This window comes from Sesamum indicum, linkage group LG2, assembly GCF_026168435.1.
Source record: "Sesamum indicum cultivar Baizhima isolate 11 linkage group LG2, ASM2616843v1, whole genome shotgun sequence".
NCBI classification, from domain to species: domain Eukaryota; kingdom Viridiplantae; phylum Streptophyta; class Magnoliopsida; order Lamiales; family Pedaliaceae; genus Sesamum; species Sesamum indicum.
Genome location: NC_142658.1, coordinates 21660548 through 21679805, shown reverse-complemented (window position 1 = coordinate 21679805; position 19258 = coordinate 21660548). Strand labels below are relative to the sequence as shown.

Genomic DNA, 19258 nt, shown 5'->3' with positions numbered 1-19258 from the left:
TAAATCTTTTTAAGATCAAATTACCCTCATATATATCAGCAAATTCAATGAATTTTGACCAACGGATGGATTTATTTGTTAGAGAAAAGCAAACTTCAGGAGTGCTATATACAATTATTTTCCAAACCGTAAAGGGGTTTACGTGTAATTACACCAAATCTTAGATGAGGGGAGTATAATTATCCCTAAATGATATTGATAATTGTAATCAAATTACTCAAAATAATAATTCAAGGGATAAAAAAGAAATTAAATATTCATAATAGGTGATGTTGGATTTGGATGGAGGAAAAACCAAGGCTAAGGGCAGGAGACAGGATTTGAAAACAACCTAATAAAAGAAAGGGAGACGCTCCAAAAAGCAAAATGAAATCGAAAAGTTTGGTGAGCGTGAGAGGTTGATTTTATGTATAGGTGAAGCAGCAGCCAGCATTAATGCCATCAACTTAGCTAAGCTGCTTTGGTATTTATTCCAATTATATTATTAATTGAACTTTAATTAACTTTTTTTTAAGGGGAATTAATTCGCGTGGAATGCATGTTTAAATTTACCCCCCCTTATTTCTCTCTCTCCCTCTCTCTCTCCACTCTTTGATTTGCTTAAATTTCAGCTTCTATGCTCCTTACTATTTAAAGGTTGACTGCTAATTTTTTAACTTATCTCTCTCTCTCTCTCTGTGCATTGACACGACAAAGGTATTTAGAGAGAAAGAAGAAACCCAGCAAATCAAGTGAAAAGTAGCTCAGCCCGGAGACCACTAGGATTAATTCTTTTTCCCTCTCCAAAACCCTAGCTTTCTCTCTCCGCGTTTTATTCTATCATGATGATAGATTGAGTTTGTGGGGTGTGTGTGGTAATTGTGGTTGCCGGAGGATATGGATGGCAAGAGGAAGGCGGATCCGGAGTTCATCGCCGATTCGAGCTGGGAACTTGGGGGTGAGGACGTGGAGAACTTGAATCATGGGTATTTGTTCGGGAGTGATTATAAGGAGAGCAGCATACTCAGCGAGTTTGGATGGAATATTCCCACCGAATCCAGCGGCGTGTGTGGATGCGACGGCGGTTTTGTGGATTTGGACCCGATCGAGTCTGGTTTGCCGGTAAGCAGCGCCGACGGTTGCGTTTTGGCGGGTACGACTGCTCCCCGGGGCGATGATACGAGTAGGAGTTTGGAGCCGATGGTGGCGGTGGAGGAGAACGCTACTTTTGCTTCGGCTCTGGCGTCGAACCCGTCGATGTCGTCAAGCTCGTCCGAGGATCCGGCGGAGAAGTCGACGGCCTCCGGTGGCTCTTCCGCGGCTGCCGCGGCCAATCCGCCGGCGGACGCAGCGTGAGTATAGTGTCGTAGTGTAAAATGCATGCATTTTGTCGCTAATTCCAGGGTTTTTGATCGGTAGCGGAGGGGCAAACTCTGAATAAAAGAACTCATTAATTAACTCCTTTTGGCAGAAGCTATAACAGAACTGCAAAAGTAAACGCAGAAAAGCGCTCCTGCCGTGTCCGTACAGTTTTTGCAGTCTATAGTGTGGTTAGAAGCATCAAATTGTGCACGCAAGTTGGGGGCCGGGAAATTAGGTATTTGCGGAATTAAAGGCCATTTCAGGGGCTTTTATGGGTATTTAGGAAAAGCAAATATTCACGGGCTGGAGCACCGCCGCTATTTCGGCGGCAATGGCGTGCTTGCACAGCCTTTTGTTTTCTACTTTCAACTTTCACTAAAATTCTTCCAAAATACCGATACTTTTTCTCCCAAGTTATTACTAAATTTCCTCACAGAATTTCTTTTGCTTACAACATGAAGATGACGATATAGGCATCTCGTTCCAGACAAAAAGGTTCATCTTATTATATAATTCTTTTTATTTCACACAAGAAAAAGCTGAAAAATCTCATAACTATACACTCTGCATTGCATTTTATTTACTATAGATTTTTAGCTTGTACATTCTGTTCATGCATTTCCCAATCTTAATTGGTACAAATATTACGTTTAATATACATATATATATATATATGTAATCTCTTTTTCACCTCAGTTTGATGAAAGAGATACATAGAAACTTCTTTGAAGTCTTTGGCGACAAGTCATGGTTTTCGTCTTGTTTTCCAGTTGCATTATTCCTTATTTTTTATTTGTCAATATATGGATAAGATGGATACGTCAAAAATCTTATGGCACTATCCTTCTCCTTTTCTTCTTCTTTTTTTGGTTGTGTTTTTGCAAGTATATACAGAAAGCTTTTGATGTACCCATTAATTTTGGAAAATTCGCTAAAACTTACAAATGTCATATTAGGGTTTCCTTTTGTAACATGTGTGCGTTCAATTTTTGTTCCCAAAGTAAAGAGCCGTATAGATAATCCAGAACTTAATTATATGTATTAATAGTGCTTCTTAATAACATTTAGTTTTCCTTTATCCGTGTTTCTGTTGTGTTTGTAAGTACGTAGCCATTTTCATATTTCATGTTTCTTGGAGAGTCCAATTATTTGTTCTAATATTGCATATATCTCCTCATTTAGTTTTGCTAATTTTCTTTGGTGATGGTATATTAGCATTCAATTTTGTGTGACTTTAGTGAGAAGTTTCCTCACTCCAAATGAAATTACTAGTTTCAATTTTTTTTGGATACTTTTCACTATTCTTTTTCCTTCCTAAAATCCGAGGTACGTGTGAACATAGTTAGCATTAAAGTCATGAGCATACATGTCATCTTTATACTTCGTAATTCAGAAGATCAAATACATAATGAAGGTTGAAATATCTTGCAGGAGCAAAGCTAAAAAGAAAGGGCAAAAGCGTATTCGACAGCCACGATTTGCATTTGTGACTAAAAGTGAAATTGATCATCTTGAGGACGGTTATCGGTGGCGAAAATATGGCCAGAAAGCTGTTAAAAATAGTCCTTTTCCAAGGTATGTATTATGCATTCTTCACCTTACATATATATGCTATGATCAAACAAAAGTGAGGTTTAGTTTGATGAGAAATATAATTATTTAGTCATAATCAATTCCTTACATGTGCTAAGGCATATTTCTAATGGTAGGAATACTAGCTAGAGAAGCAGCATCTATGGTGCAGCTAATGACGCGTGTCTATGGATTTGGATATGCTCATACTTTTCGTTAGGTTCCTGTACTAAGTACTGGTCTTTTTCATAATCAGGATGCACTCAGTGTTTTGTGTGGTTATGTGCTTTCCATCTTAAAAAGTACAAAAGAGAAGAACCCAATAATGTGCTCTATCATAATGGGAAAACACTGCAATTGACTTGATTTAGGCTGAAATCTTTCTGAAAAATGGAAATCAATTTGTAGAATAAATTTCTGATAACAAAAACATGAATCTTGAGTGAAGCTCTATCCTTACTGTATTAAGGTACTTATGATTAACTTATATAAGTGAAACATTAGTGATGCTCATCAGTATTACCTTTTTATAATTTTGATTAGCTGATTCAATCCTCTTTCCTTGCAGGAGCTATTACCGCTGCACAAACAGTAAATGCATGGTCAAAAAGAGAGTCGAAAGATCCTCTGAGGATCCCTCAGTTGTGATCACTACGTACGAAGGACAGCATAGCCACCACTCAGTTGGATTTCCCAGAAGTGGACTTGTTTCTCAGGAAGCTGCATTTGCAAGCCCCATGGCCCCTTCCAACTCACAGTTCTATTATCCAAGGCTTCAGACGTATCCTCATGAAAACTCTCTTTCTATATCACAGTTGCCACCTAGCATTCAAGGCAAAGGTGGAGAATCAGGCCATAAAGGGCAAGAGGCGAGTTTGCAGCCTTCTGTTGGTGAAGGACTCCTTGGGGATATTGTGCCTCCTGGAATGCGAAATGGATAGCATGAGGTACTTCTTGCTTCTGTATTAAACAATATTAATTGGTTTATTAGATTGAGTTTGTTACCTTTTCTCTAAGTACAACTTTTTTTGTTAAAAAATGTGTTCGATTCCACCATCTCATAAATGTGTCCTTGCAGTCTGGATAGAGGGGGTTTATATAGTCTCCTAATATGTAAAAAGGATTGATTTCCTTACCTCAGGTCATATTGATAGAAACTTCCTAGCTAAACGAAAACGATCTCCTACAAGCTTAATATAATGATCTCTTTCAAAGCAATTGAGAATATGGGATCTGCGAAATCAGCATATTGAGAAAATATATTTGATCAAGAAAGAAATGTTTTTGGAAGAGGAATTTTCGTTGGTAAGTTTAATCGACTGGAACAGAATGATCCTTTTTCCCAGTGTGAAAGTGACGGAATATTAACACTTTCTTGAGACACACCCGGGCTAAAGAAAGTAATTGGCTTACCTTTGACTTGTGCTCCTTCCCTTTGAACTAGACAAGGGCACCGATCTACATGGTGTTTAAAAGTCTGAGATTTCTCAGGGAAGGGGATCAATTATTAGAGTATTACAAGTTGCCGAGAGTTCAGTGGGACCATTAATGAACTTGATCTTATTAATTCAGTTTAGTTATATATAGCTGACCTACTTAATAGTTCAGACTTCAGACGTGACGTTCACTGTTTGCTAGATTTCTCAAAAGGTGCTTTATTAAGCAATCAAGTAGACTTGGTTAATCTTATAATTTGTTGCAAGATGAACTAGCTATCACTATATATTAGTAATTCCCAATATACTTAATTAGTTGATCAATTTATATATAGCATTATTATGGATCAAATGTATACTTTGATTGACTGGTTTAAAACACTCAGCAGGTCTTATCCAAGAATGATGATGGTTACAGTGTTTGTGGCTGAATTTTGTTTACAGTTTGTATTCAGGCAGAACAGAATATATTAGAGATGATAGAGTATGGGCTACTGACAACTATATATTCGTGCTCCACATTGGTGAAATTTTGTTATTCACCTTTTCCAAAATGCAAGTTCTACTTTTGGGGGAAGTGCTAACTTGCTGCCCCCATTTAAGTGCAAAGTACTATATAGATGTAGACGTGCAATTGTCGTCCACAAAAGTTTTTTCTGTACAATATCATAAAGCTCATTAAAATGACATACTTTTTCCTAAACTCGTTCCCACCACAGCTTTTAATTTATTTATTGTTTGAGAGGAAGCTTTATTACATCTTGTAATGAGCATTATTTGTGGTTAGATGAATCAATAATTGATGATTCGAGATCAGTACTAGCTATCTAGCTATATATAATCTGATTACAAGATATGGTGGTCCTAATTATTAATGTCTACATTCAGAGACGAATCAAACTCACTGCGGTGACAATTAATAACATAGAGTATTACATATAAGATAACATATATAGAAGAATAGCATAATGATAAAAACTGCTGGCACCTCATCTATATCGATCAGATGCCGCATGCCGGCCTAAGTTTAAATGTCTTGTCTGAGCCTGTACATTTGCTGTGTTTGCTTTTCTGCAATATCATTATCATCTTGTTCAAAACATACAACCTAATCATTGTTATGAGTTCTTTTTGTATCAGCATACATAATCAAATGACGTCTACACGATCTTTTTTTTTTTTTTTTTATTGTAATTCATTGATATTGTAAATCATGTTGCATTTTATATATATACGTGTGTACGTCATATATGTGAAAATATTTTCTTAAATATCCAGATATTACATATTTCATACACTTCACACTTTACTTATGTAATTGAAGTTTATACAAAATACAATTTTAATCTACAATGGATGAATCGGGTTAATGCATCGTATCTAAGCTCTTTACTAGATCATCCAGAGATTATATTGCATGATATGGGGGCAGTACTGTTTTATGGTTATAACCTTAAATTGAAACATAAGTAAAATTTAACACTATATATATATATATATGTTTGTTTTACAGGCAGCAGTGCAGGAGGTGGGTGAATGGTGATGTAGTAAGCAACAATTAATTCATTCCCATTGATCAGGATTGATTTACTCTTCACAAATTGAAGTTCAATGCACATATAAATATTGTTGCCATTGCAGTTCATCCTTATTTACCATGGTATAAGTATTGATTGACCTAATTCCAGTTTTTAAGGGCTGGGGCTGTAAATTCTATATATATATCCATGCATAGAAAAATGTGTAATATTTTTCTGATGATTTATTGCTTTGAGGTAAATGTTAGTTACTGTTGAGATCTATATATTTAATTTGGTGGGAAATGGGACATGTTACTTTTTTGGCGTTTTTGTTTCTTGGGCATAACAATTTCTTTTGGAATGAATGTAAATATTTATTTGTGATATTGTAAATTAATAAATTATTTTTTATAAAAAAATAATAATTTATATCACTATATTAATTAAAATGGAGCGATAGGAAGATAAATTATTTCATCTTTAAAAATACAGGAGAATTTGTTGTATTTTAAAAATATAAAATGGTAAATTACTAAAAAAAATTATAAAAGAATAATTTACTAATATATAAACATGGGAATTGGTTGCATTTTTTCAATTCTTTAAAACACATATAGGTTTGAGTAAAATTCTACTAGTTATAGTTGGGCTATAGTAAGTGCATGTTTTCACTTTTGACATTGCGTGGAAATCAATGTTGCTTCTGTCGGCCGACAACATTACTTACTTTTAACCTTTTTCCCTTGGCTTTCGCAGTCAAAAGCTAATTTTCAACTTCATTAAATGAATGACCAACATATAATACCTACCCACCCACGCCCACTGTTTGAATCTCATTAATTGCGCCCCCCATTTTCTGTTTTATTTTTTTGTAACTGGACAAAATTAAAAGTTAACAATATAGGACTATCTTGTTTTAATGTTAGCATCCTCGCTATAATATGCATTTAATTTTGAAAAATAGATACATAGAGTTTCTCCTATTAAAATCTAATTATACCTCGCAAAACCCACTTTTGGATATTGATTCAAATTTTGCTTCATCATCAAACCTAATCAATTCATTTACTTCACTTTACAAGAGGGACTAAGGTATAAGATGAATACTTTTTCTTTTTTTTTTAAAAAAAAAACTACCAACTCAAATATAAACTAAAAATTTTAATTATTTCAAACTGGATGAATAAAATAGTTTTTGAAGGATGTATTGAATTGTTGACAAAGTAATTATCGCTGCGGGCGTTTGGTCTAGTGGTATGATTCTCGCTTTGGGTGCGAGAGGTCCCGAGTTCGATTCTCGGAACGCCCCTATTTTCAATTTCAGTTTTTCACATCCTCCAAATCCAACAAGCACTGTTCAAAATTTTAGAAACTGACCGGACTCCCACTTTGAGTAATTGGGCCCACAAAACCAACAAGTAGCTGGTGGGCCACATAACGGCCCAACGCAAGTAATTTTTTGCTGAAGAAACGTGCAATGTATGTCACTCTTACAATACAACACCTGTCCCTCTTACCCGTTTCCTCCTCAAAATAGTTTTCACTATTTTATTATTGCCATTCCCACACAACAACAACAGATCAACAGAATGGGCTTTCAGGAAACGCCCAAACATATTTCAAAATTCATATCTTCAACAAAAACAAAAAAACCCAAGTTGTCCAAAGAAAATGCAAAATTATTGCAAATGCTGTTTCATTTTTTGAAAAGATAAATTAAAAAATCTTGAAGCAGTAGCACTAAGACTTGTATGTAGATGGGACACTTTTTTGGGCTTTTAAAGGTTTGTTTAAGTGTACCTTTGCTTTTTATATCAATCACACTATTAAATAGAATTCAAAGTCAAGTAATTAAGTCTTTATTGATTTCATTTATTGATTTCATTAAAAAACTAAAGAACCAAACATAGAACAACCCACTCAAGAGTAATGGGATGATAAACGAGTCGGGTTCGAGTCAAGAACAAGTCAATTTTTTTTATTTTATTTTTTTTAAAATGCTTTCAAGAAATGACAAATTTAGCCCATTTTTTTTAGATTTAAATGGAACGAACGGTTTCTAGCACACACGAGTTTTGATCAGTTGCAAGTGGTACTCAAAATTTGTCGAAACGAGGAAATATCATCGACGAAGATGTGTCTAGTGGATAATATCAAGAACTTACTGAGCAAACTGTTCTGTCATTTTACTCCTAAACATTTGTCTTCTCTATATCTAGAGTTTGCTTGGCATACTTCACTGTATCTATCAGGCTCACCTTACAGCAGTGGAGTTAAAGGCAAGAAGACAGACTATGATGCAAGAAAAGGATAAAAAGTTGTGGGGTTTCAAATGAGCATGTGCATTGACAGTCTCTTGTGCTCTCAAGTCAAAAAAGAGGGGCTTCAAGTACTCAAATGGATCTCAAGGTTGGTTGAGTTGTGATAGTGATGATATCATGTTTCTTGAAATTCATCATTTCTGTCCGATTTGCAAAAGTTCACAAAAGATTAACTTGTCCCATGTTAGTAGCTTTTAGTTCAGTGCAAGGAACCATATATAAAAAGACAATGACTGCTGATAAGAAATGGCTGTTCTGTGAGAGCAACTCTACTTTCTTAGGAAGTACTAAGTTCTATTGATTGATGATTGAGACAAGATAAATACGACCGCCCGGCTGAATAACGACAGAGTGTGGCTTAAGGAACCAATGAAGGTGTGATCGAGGGAAAAGATTTGACAATATTAAAACTATGTAGTAAGCTGAATGTTTAGAACATTAGCCCTCTTCTTGAAATGCCCGATGGTAGTACATCTCTTCATGTTTCTGGGATTGAGAAAACCTCTAAAGACAATAGCTGAAGCAACATCAATGTATTATTCGGCCAACACTAATTAGTCTGAACTTATGAAAGAGGGAAGCACAACTGACTTCACCATCTTCAAATTGAATAACTAGAAGAAATGAAATGCTAACAGTATTCTTGGATACTACTCTGCGATCAGAGAACTAACATGCCAACAAAACTTCATTCTAGATATAATGTTGATGCTTCTAAATGAATGAAAGATAAATTTGAAGTAGTCTGCAAAAATTGCAGCATATTCAGGGAACATGCAGAAAGGGGTCGCAACGAGAGAGGATAACGAGTGCTGCTCACAGTCGTCATGGAGCAGTACGACTACTGCAGTTCCAATCCATCATCGAACAAGCAACATGAGGTTTGCTGTCCACCAGTTTTGCTATACACTAGCATCTTTGGGAATTAGCAGGACCACCTTTACACTTAAGTATCAGCCAAGAAGCCTTTCATGAAGTGTTTTTGTCTCAAGTCTACCAGGGAGAAAATCGTTCACGCCCGTCATCCTCATCTTCCTCGGGTGCAGGAAGATTAAGATCAAGCATATCAGGCTTTACCACTGGACTTCTATGGTTATTTTCTTCATGCCCACCAATGAAATGTGACCTCTTGTGGCCACCTAAGGCCTGGCCATTCTTGAAAACCCTGTTGCAGAATGGGCAAACATGCCCTTTGTTCTTCTTAGCTTTGATTTTCTTCTCCACATAGTGAGATGAGTTCTTAGCACTTGATCTTCTGTTGCTAGCAGACTCGACAAGCTTGCCAGTTGTTACGAATTCAGTAGAGTCATCTAGGCTGTTCTCACCACTTTCGTATCTCGATTCATAGAAAGCATTGTTTCGTTTGTGGCACGGTCTGTGTCCTCCAAGAGCCTGATAAGACTTGAAGGCCTTTTTGCAGTTGAAGCATTCATATTTACTTTTCTTCTGAGAAATGTTGCACGCCTCAGCATTAGGAGGTTCGTTTCTTGTTATCCTGCCATATTCATTGCATAATTCTGGATTTTCAGAAATATACCTTCTCCTTCTTGATTCAATCCTAGCAGAGTTTGAAGCCGTATTGTAGTCATTTTCCTTCACCAATTCTCTTTTTAGCTCTGCTCGATAACTCTTGCTTCTGTTCAAACTATGTCCAAATTCAGCACCATACTCCTCATAACTTCCATTCATAAGGGACTTACTGTATTCACCAAAAGCACCATTCCTTCGAAATCCATCAACAGATACATCAGACTCGGCCTTGGCACATTCATCCAAGAAATACCCAGAATCAGAGTTATCCGCTTGAGCAACTTCCAACACACTATCTTTTAACTTCATCATATCACCAATTTTCTTCATCTGGGGAATCTCATCTACCTCTTTGGGTGCTTCCCTTCTTTTAGTTCTCATGTCAATGGAAGAAGATTTAGTCTCTAAAATGACTGAATTATTATCAGAAGACTCCACAACTGAATTCACACCACCCTTGTTCCCAGAGTCCCTTGACAACAACATCAAACACATAGCTACTTCCTCTTGCTCTTCTCCATCAATCTCAGAAACAGATGAAGAACCATTATTAGCTAAAGAAAAAGAAGGTGACTTGACAACTATTTTCTTGTACCTCTTATTACTCTTTGAGGATCTGGTTCTCAGAATCCGGTCCTCGGCTTCGGTATCCGAATGACTATCCATCACCAGCTTCTGATTCTCACTGGTCCAAGAATGATCATCTTTCAAACCCCTATCCCTCTCAGAGTGACAAGCCATATGCCCACACAATGCTTTCAGAGATTGAAATGCTTTACCACATTGCTTGCAGACTCTCTCTTGGGACAAAGGGAAGCTAGAATCCACAGCCCTCCAAGATTTCCTAGGATTCTCTCTGAGGCCATAACTAGACTGCCCATTTCCAAATTCAGCAATTTTTGACTCATTCATCACACTCTGCTGCCCAGCAACACCCAAAGATGAAACCCTTTTCATGTTGGCCTCAACTTTTTCCTCAGATTCAGCAGAATTTGCTAGTACATGAGACCTCATGTGACCTCCTAAAGACTTCCCACATGGGTACTTCTTGTTGCACAACTTGCAAACAAACCTCAATTCTTGATCCTCCTCCATCCTAATTCAAGACCCAACAACTGAAGCAAGAAAAACCCAACACTAGAATCAAGATCAGCAAAAACAACTAACTCAACTTAAATTGCGCTAGAATGCAGCATTTCTCGATCTACCACCGCCCAAACAGTTCAAGAAACATAGGAACACGGCCCAGATCAGAGAACCAACATCGAAGTAGAAAAATGAAGTTGAAAAGGCTCAAATCTGGGACATGGGTTTGGGCACAGATCACACAAGTGATAGGACCAGGATCATCAAACTGGTCAGATGTGACAGTTCTTGGGAAGTAAACAATCAGACCCACAACAAAGAGAACACTCTTGAATCCCAAATCGATGTAATCTCGCAGAATAGAGAAAAAAAGGCATATAAATGACAACCCTCCTACCCTATATTAATGTCCCAAGATTTTGAAGGATTAAATGTGGAAAAAATCAAACTTTTGAACAGATGGGTCGCTAATGATGGCCTTGAACTAGCCACAGCCTATCAAGATAAAGAAATAAAACAGAAGCCAAAGACTCTTTCTTCCCAATATTTCTCTCCATCATATACATACAACACCTCTCTCTTTCTCTCTCTACATCTATATATCTTTTCTTGTTTGTGTGTGTGTGTGTGTGTTATAGTAGGAGGAGAATTCCATGCATGGAAGCAAAAATATGAGAAAGAGAAATAGAGAGAGAAATGAAATGAGCGTCAGCACGTGTACTTACTAGAGCAGAGTTCGTTCCCACTCAAATCAAACGGCCCAGATCTCTTGAATTCCTATTTTTTATTATTAATAATTAATAATAAAAATAATTCACACTGCTCATCATCTGAGTCTGACCCAGACACAATCCAAAAGGGCATATCGTAATTTTCATTTCTTGATTTACAAAACTATAAAGTAGTCATCTTTTTTATTCTTAAAAACTGCTCTGAAATTCCCAAAGCTTTTAAGGACTTTATGTCTCGTCTTCGTCTTGTCTTCTGCTCAAATGTCACACCATATGAAAGCTCCGAAATCCCGAACCCCTCAGCCGTTATTACCCTCTCAAATTCCCCCTTTTGCCCCTAGGAAACCACACATCCCTCTCACATGTTTTGCTTCATCTATATATTCCGGATCGCTTATAATTACATCATAATTTTAATTATTAATAAGTAAATATATTTATAATTAATCAATAATTATTATTAAATTACATTAACACCGTTATATTAATTAATGTACTATAAGATCATCCATGAGTTACAATTTCATCAATTAAGATTAGATCTCATCAATTTACAAGACTTTGCTTATTGGCCCTCGTGAAAATCTTAATCAGCATAATTAGGCCCTGTTGTCAAAAAAGAAAAATAAAAGAATTATTTTGAACTCGAATTAGAAAAATTTTGTCCAAATCAGATTCGAGTTTGTGAGTTAAATATAAGAAATAAAATTTAGAAGAGATGTTTGGAAGGAAGCAAGCATGCATTGTGTTGAAGAATGTAGCTTTTTGGTAAAGTTGATTAAGCTTTACAATCTTTGAGTATCTTTCATTATCAATTTTAGATGATGTTCAATTTTGTATTTCACTCTGTTATTAGCTACATTTTTGGGATTTGGAGAGGGACATTTCACTAAATTAGACTCATAATTTAAGTTTATCTCATGCAAATAACTCCAAAAATCTATGCCATTTTTTTCCAATTTGCTATAGGCCTATTTTTAGGTCGTAGACGTAACCAAGGCCTTTTCAGTGTGGTTCTTACCACTTCTTGTCTTGCAGGTCATGTATTGGAGACTCAAAATCAACCTAAATTTATCTACCTCATACGGTCTACACATCTGACTGAAACAAATGTTTATATTTAAAATTTATTTTTTTCAACACGAATGTAAAATAATTAAATTAAACCTGTAAAATTATAGATATCTTTCATATTGATTCTACTTCAACTTCAAAGCAACCCAATGTTCTCAACTTCTCAGCTACCACCAGAAATTAAAGAAAAGAAATGGCAGTAATAAAGAAAGGCTGAAAAAACCAATGTATGTATAATGATTTATTCTTACAGAATGTATTTCTACCAACATATGTATAAGATATTAGGGGTTGTTTGGTTTGAGGAGGGTACGTGTCCCAAGTGTGTGAAGCTTCTTAGTTGAGGGGGTTAGTTATGTAATAGGCCAACAGCCCAACCCAAACACATTAACTTTTCTTAATTTTAAGTAATTATGGTGGGCAATCTGAACTGATTTCTGCATTTATTGTCAATCCCAAGGATTTCGGACAGACGGGTCGCAATCAGATTGTGTCAAGTGCAACAAACAAGTTCTCACTTAGAGGCCTTCATGTTTATTTAAGTTAAAAATAGTTGTAAGGTTTTTTCTTTGTCAATGTTTGTAGTTTACTTTCATTTTTCATCTTTCTTTTTTTTTTTTCCAAACGTTTTTAACTTACGTTATTATACTAAAGTTTGTGCAAATGATCGTCTCAACTATCGGTAAGAATATAGTGTACCCTGTAATTAAAATATATATATATATATATATATATATGCAGTGTACTCAATACTATTTATATCTTTTTTTTAAATAATCAATCTAGAATGTAGTGATATTTTAGAATACTAGTGTCAAATGGCCATTTATCAGATATCATATCAATCACGACACGTTCTTAATATTATGTCGGACACGTCAAATAACATGTTTATATTTAAGCAAATTTTGACACAATTAAGAACGTATTTTGTATTTTTTAATGTCATGTCAGACACATTCACGTAGCATATCAAATATAATTTCAAATTCAAATAATTTTTTTTTAATATGTAGAGAAAATCAACAAAAAATATTAAAATTGTGTTCATGTCCATATATCATAGAAATCGAATTCGCTTCCATTTTAGCTCATCCCAATAGAAAGTGGACGATATTAATATAGCTCTATATGTGTCCATTTATAATTGAGGTGCAGGCTATAAAGATGAGTTCACGCGAACCCATCCTATAACTGTACCGCTGCTTCTCCGCTGAAGCAACACTTTCGATGTTGTTAGTTGGACCCTTAATTTTGCTTGATCTTTTATTTGAACTGACTTAAATCTTTGATTGATCAATCCTAACCGCATTTGTATTCTGAAGCAGGACAAAAAGGGGCTTGACCCACTTCTAAATCGGATCCACCATCCTGCCCGACCCTTGTAGGTACACTACTATCCATCACCTATAGCAGAAAAGGTCCTACCAAACAGTTATTACTAGCTGGCCAAGAATCAGAATGAGCTCATTGCGACCAAATAGCTTAACAAGAATCGAAATTCCAAACTGTCTGGACCATCATCTATTTGAGGAAATCCTTTTCCAGCTTCACAACAGCTACAAGAATTAGTTGATGCTAGAACGACAGCTTTTTCCCGCACAACAGTTTGTTGTTCTTGTTGATGAGGTCTTATTCAAGAGGTAAAATTGAAATTATCTCTGTAATCATGATAGTGCTTTTGTTTGTTTGTTTCTTTTAATGGGTTTTTATTTAACACTATTGATGTATTCTGTCATCTTTTGGCCTAATGAAGTGTATATGTATGAATTTGATTGGATCTTCCGAGTTTTCAGTTTCACAAAAGCCAACGCATATGTTGCCACCCAAATTTTCATCATTTTCTGAAAGGTTTTAGATAAAAAGTTGTCTGTCCTTTGAAGGTTCTGTTTGTATTTAATTTAGGTGATGACTTCAAAGTGATTTGGCGTGTCCTTTGGAGAGTGGATATTCTCTTTACCTACCTAATACCATGGGGAAAGAGGGAAAGACCATAACTGATCTTTCATTATTACTACATAATCGAGTGCAACATCCCATAATAATAAGCCCACAAATAAATTTTAGGATGGCCAAGCTAACAGCTTTTGTACTTGATGAAGCTCACGTCAATAAATTCTGTAAACTGAGATAGCAACTAGAGAGGGGCAAGACAGACTCTTTCGTTGCTAGACTTATTCCAATTGAGCATTAACATCTAGACACAAGTGCAATTTTACAATGTCTGAACAAGGTTGCGCCATTTCACCTCGATAGAGCATGATGAATACACCCAAAATCATCATTCAACCATCTAAAATCGAGGAACTGACATTGGCTACTGTTGGACTGAAATGTTAGTCCGATGCAATCAAGAATATCGACTCAACTTGTGGAAGAACAAAATTTCTTATGTATAAATAGATCGCTTCAATCAGCCACATATCAGGAAAAGGTTTTAATTTTTTGCTTTTCCTTCCCCTCCCCCCACCCACCCCTCCTACTATGTCTACTTTTACACAGTAATATGAAGTTAAGAATCAAAACTGTGGTCACCATACAACTTATTGGTCTCTTGACTGGACATTTTCTCTGTTCTATCATCAATGTCGACACCATCTTGCTTTTCAAAAATGCTGCCAGCAGCGTTGTCATGGTTTCGCTTGCTGCCCTCATCGTGGCTGACATGTTCGGGCTCAGACCAGAAGTCATCCACCCAGCTAGTGTCCAAATCCTGATCACCAAAAGACTCAACTGTGGAGTCTTCCTCTTCTTGTCCAACTGCATAGCACTCCCCATTGGGGCCTTGCTGATCATCATCATTATCAGTATCCGGATCCAATGAATAAGATCCATTCTGATACAAGTCTCCATGGGCACCTTTCTGGTCTTCATCGTCGTCGCTATCTATGTCCAGTGAGTAAGATCTGTTTTGAACAGCCCGCCTATGGAGCATAAAGACATTGAAATAGTAACTTACAAGTTCCCTCTTAGTTCGAGCTGGGAATGCGACTCTGAGGTGCTTCCAAAATTTTCTACCATGTGACACAGGATTAGAGAAAACAACCTCGTGAAAGACTTGTTCTTCCTCAGGGGTCCATTTGCATGCCACCTCATCACCCATATTAGAGAATCCCAACTCCTCAAAATTCTCATCCCCAATGGTCTCCCGTAATTTTTCTCTTGCTTCCGTTACATGTTGCTGCACACATCTCATGGAGCCCACATCGAGGCAGTCACAATCTGTTCTGCCACGTCCAACTCTGAATTCACCAATGGTTGAATCATTTGCGTCAGGCATTGAAATGATACAAGTCCCCATTAGTTCTTCCTCTCTGTTGTTGTCCCTACTAGCATTTGGATCCCACAGTGGGACTCCAGCTTGATGATCTGGTCCAATAGGAACTTCCTTCCTAGGAGAAGAATTCAGCAAAGATATGTATGGATCCTCAAACTGCTGCGGGAGTCGCCTTGGTAAGCCGAAATCAGTAAATGCTGGAAAATTAGACCAGACAGAGGTGTCCCCATTCACAACATCTTCTTCTCTACTGCTGCTGGTGACCAAAGATAAGGGTGCACTTGGCTCAAACTCTTTGCCCGCTAGAGATGCACTATATAAGTCACCATTTTCTAGCCGCCCATCGAACTGTGACTTACAAAAAATGCTCTTTGTTCTACCTAAAATATCATATGAAATCAATCAGGGATCAATGGCTACTGACTCGACATTATGCCAGATATAACCAGATAACAGATGTGTAATTTGCGTTATCACATGGTTCACCAAGAAGTCTTCATACAGAGGCAAAAACTTTTTTTAGAATATAAAGCATAAATAAAAAAAATATGTATTTATGCAGCTTATATTTTCTCTTCCAGTATGAATCTTAAGGAGAATGGTGTCAAATAGCAAACTTTTACCCGGAGAATCAACTGTTAAAGTAGTTAAGTGAGATTCCTCTGTATTCAACGTCAGTTTTTTGTTATAATCAAGCTGCTTAGGTTGCTTGAAAGAAGGCTCTGGAAAATCTTCTTCTTCTAAAGGACGTTTCATTCCCATCATCTGTATGGAAGAACAAAAGGAGGGACATATTGAATAAGATCGTCCCGGGGAAGGAAATTATAACCAGCAGGGAATGGATTATATAGGCAAAGCAAATGGTAATTTAATACATGAAAATCTCTCCAGAAAAGCTACAGGTGTCAAGAACCAATCCATTGCTAAAAGCAGAGGATTCAAGCTAACATGAGACAGACATGCACACAAAAATAATCTTGCAATAAAGAAGCAGATAATAAACTAACAATGACTAGTATAATTATGATCTTGTCGCACATGCATACAACAGAGTGTCATAAACAAGATACTGCCTACATCATTCCAGGAAAGTAGGAACTAGAATAAATATCTGACTTGTCAGGACATGGAAAACAAATAGACAACCTATAAAAACAACATACAACCATAAATCATCAACAAATGAGGCAATGTAAAAACCAACATGATTAAAGCAAAATAGCGGCAAGAAACATTAAATCACATTGTCATGATTCCGTAATGGTCGAAGCAAAGCGCGATCAATCAAAACAATGGATAACCAACCAAATCCAGGCAGATGATAACTGAACCCTCAAATATGCTTTCTTAATGATGAACGTAATTATTTCTTCACGTGCTATATCAAGTTTATAACTATTTTTTTCAGTGCCCCAGTAAGACAAGAGTAATCTACCACGTGGAATGGCATTTAAGTTTTTTTCCTGAGGACAACAATTAGTAATAGTGAACAACCACATGCAGCAAAATAACAAACAGTAAGATTAAGCAAAAACTTGGAAAAGATTAGAAAATAGTCATTAATTTTTTCTTCAATTATTCCACTCCATGCAGAACAACAAGAATAGTCCACAAGTAATTACGTAGAAGCCATACTACTTATTTTACTAAACTAACTACCTCAGTATATACAATAAAGAAAATTTTCAAGACCCAAACCACCTGAACATGCCCTCCCAAAGAATTATCGCCTATAGAAAACAGAGGTAAAGAAACCAAATTGATAGAAAAACCCTAACCCTGGATTCACAAAATCCACATAAAGAAAGCCACAAAAATGATACTAAAATTCAATTTAGAGAGAGACGTACCAAAACCCCAAGTCAATTTACGGGGATCCAAGGAGCCTTAAGATTCTTCAACCACGAATATGCAAACCCTAGATATCAAAAGATTTCCGAACAAAATTACAGTTTCAAATTCTATTGGCAGAGGGTAAACGAATTATAAACACCGTAGATAGCGAAAACAAAATTTTAAAATAAATAAGATGAATAAATTGTACAGATCGGAAGATTTAAAGTGAAAACCTAGAATTTCTTGGAATCAACGAATTGGTTTGATAGAGGGATCAATAGAAAGAGAATTAACAGAATTGAATGAAAGAATTGTCGAATTTGAAGATTGAAACCTACAACTAAAACAATTTTGGAAACTTCATTGCAGTGAAATTTGGAGGGAATTGGGAGAATTTGGGGGAAAAATTAGGTGCGGATCGCGCTTCTTTGTAGATGCGATGAGGATCCGAATACGATGACCCGGTTTCGATACACGTAGGAAAGCTCTTTACATAGCTGGATTCGGATTCTTTTTGTGCGTGGTTTCGGATATTTCAATTTTAATTGGTTTTGACTTCCTATTAAATCCAAAAAGAAGAGAAATAATAATAATAATAATGTTGGAAGAAAAAGTGAGTCCAAATAATAAAGCCTAATTAACTATTACAGATAATTGTGTTACAAATTTATATTACAGAAACAATAAAAAAATATTAATAAATATAATTACATAACAATATCAACAGCAAATGAGGAACAAAAACAAAAAGTAAATAAATGGCTCTGAGCCAAATCCGCTAAGGATAACCCAAAACTACATCAATTTCTAAAACCTAAAACACACCACCAAAACTCAATCATTCAAATAGCCACCAATGCTCAGTCACATATACCCAAACAACTACTTAGGTTTTCACTTTGGAAATTGTTCGCGAATAACACTTTGATCGCATAAAAGAGAGAGATGTAAATGTTCAGTTTTCTTCCGTTATTCTTCGCAGAAAAACTGGCAGCTAAAATAAGGAGGAACACATTGATGTCGGAGAGAAAGGGAGATGGCGGCGCAAGAAACTGAGAAAAGATTAGAGGTAGAAAATCGGCGAAGAAGGGAAAAACGAGAAGAGGGAAAGAATCACGGTGGAAGAAATGAGGGGTCAGGTGGAAATGGATTAGAGTTAGAGTTTTGCTAAATAGAAAAAAATAAATATAAAAGAAATCGGGTCAACTATGAGTGGGTCGGGTGGAAGAAGTGGGTTGAACCAGAGGACTCAGCCTGAGCAATAAAAATGAATAGCCATTCAGGTAAGTGATTTGTGGTGTGGGCTGGGCCTACCAACAAAAGATCATGGTCCATATTTTTGCAAGAAATAATAATATAAACATGATTTATTTTATTTTCTAATCTAGAAAGTGAAATTTATCTTTTATTATTAATATTCGATTTGATAAATTAAATGTATATACTAATATAATCATTCTATTTACAACATTTAAGACATAACTCGTCAATTATTGCTTTGATAAATTGCATCATATGGGAATAATTGTGGACA

General features: G+C 36.1%; 3 protein-coding genes and 1 non-coding gene across 6 annotated transcripts; 2 read left to right on the top strand and 2 right to left on the bottom strand.

Annotated features, from left to right (window-relative positions):
* Nucleotides 1–568: 568 nt before the first annotated feature.
* WRKY57 (WRKY DNA-binding protein 57) lies at nt 569–6172 on the top strand. 3 transcript variants are annotated; one of them, XM_088877828.1, is made up of 5 exons: nt 569–1331; nt 1451–1576; nt 2773–2916; nt 3482–3860; nt 4739–5817. In XM_088877828.1, the coding sequence occupies exons 1-4, from the start codon at nt 877–879 to the stop codon at nt 3852–3854; spliced, it is 1098 nt and encodes a 365-aa protein (XP_088733954.1). In that variant the 5' UTR covers nt 569–876; the 3' UTR covers nt 3855–3860; nt 4739–5817. The 3 variants fall into 3 exon arrangements, with proteins under 3 accessions (XP_088733954.1, XP_088733953.1, XP_088733955.1); XM_088877827.1 differs by lacking the exon at nt 4739–5817 and adding an exon at nt 5863–6172 and having other exon boundaries at nt 573–1331; XM_088877829.1 differs by lacking the exons at nt 1451–1576; nt 4739–5817 and adding an exon at nt 5863–6172 and having other exon boundaries at nt 586–1331.
* A 934-nt stretch (nt 6173–7106) lies between these two features.
* TRNAP-UGG (transfer RNA proline (anticodon UGG)) lies at nt 7107–7178 on the top strand. Its single transcript has one exon. It is a non-coding gene; the product is annotated as a tRNA-Pro (tRNA).
* A 1530-nt stretch (nt 7179–8708) lies between these two features.
* On the bottom strand, nt 8709–11515 carry LOC105156502 (uncharacterized). Its single transcript, XM_011072651.3, has one exon. It carries the CDS (start codon nt 10813–10815, stop codon nt 9184–9186), a length of 1632 nt encoding a protein of 543 aa, XP_011070953.1. The 5' UTR covers nt 10816–11515; the 3' UTR covers nt 8709–9183.
* Nucleotides 11516–14771: 3256 nt separating this feature from the next.
* On the bottom strand, nt 14772–18195 carry LOC105156500 (ELM2 domain protein). The gene is made up of 4 exons (XM_088875786.1): nt 17958–18195; nt 17739–17806; nt 16512–16653; nt 14772–16268 (listed from the first exon to the last, which is right to left on the bottom strand). Exons 3-4 carry the CDS (start codon nt 16651–16653, stop codon nt 15124–15126), a joined length of 1287 nt encoding a protein of 428 aa, XP_088731912.1. The 5' UTR covers nt 17739–17806; nt 17958–18195; the 3' UTR covers nt 14772–15123.
* Between the last annotated feature and the right edge of the window lie 1063 nt (nt 18196–19258).

Coding starts and splice junctions, on each gene's coding strand:
- WRKY57 (XM_088877827.1), top strand. CDS start 877: ATGGATGGCAAGAGGAAGGCGGATCCGGAGTTCATCGCCGATTCGAGC. Junction 1,332..1,450: donor AATCCGCCGGCGGACGCAGC/GTGAGTATAGTG, acceptor TCCTTTTGGCAG/AAGCTATAACAGAACTGCAA. Junction 2,917..3,481: donor AAAAATAGTCCTTTTCCAAG/GTATGTATTATG, acceptor CTTTCCTTGCAG/GAGCTATTACCGCTGCACAA.
- LOC105156502 (XM_011072651.3), bottom strand. CDS start 10,815: ATGGAGGAGGATCAAGAATTGAGGTTTGTTTGCAAGTTGTGCAACAAG.
- LOC105156500 (XM_088875786.1), bottom strand. CDS start 16,653: ATGATGGGAATGAAACGTCCTTTAGAAGAAGAAGATTTTCCAGAGCCT. Junction 16,269..16,511: donor TTTAACAGTTGATTCTCCGG/GTAAAAGTTTGC, acceptor ATGATATTTTAG/GTAGAACAAAGAGCATTTTT.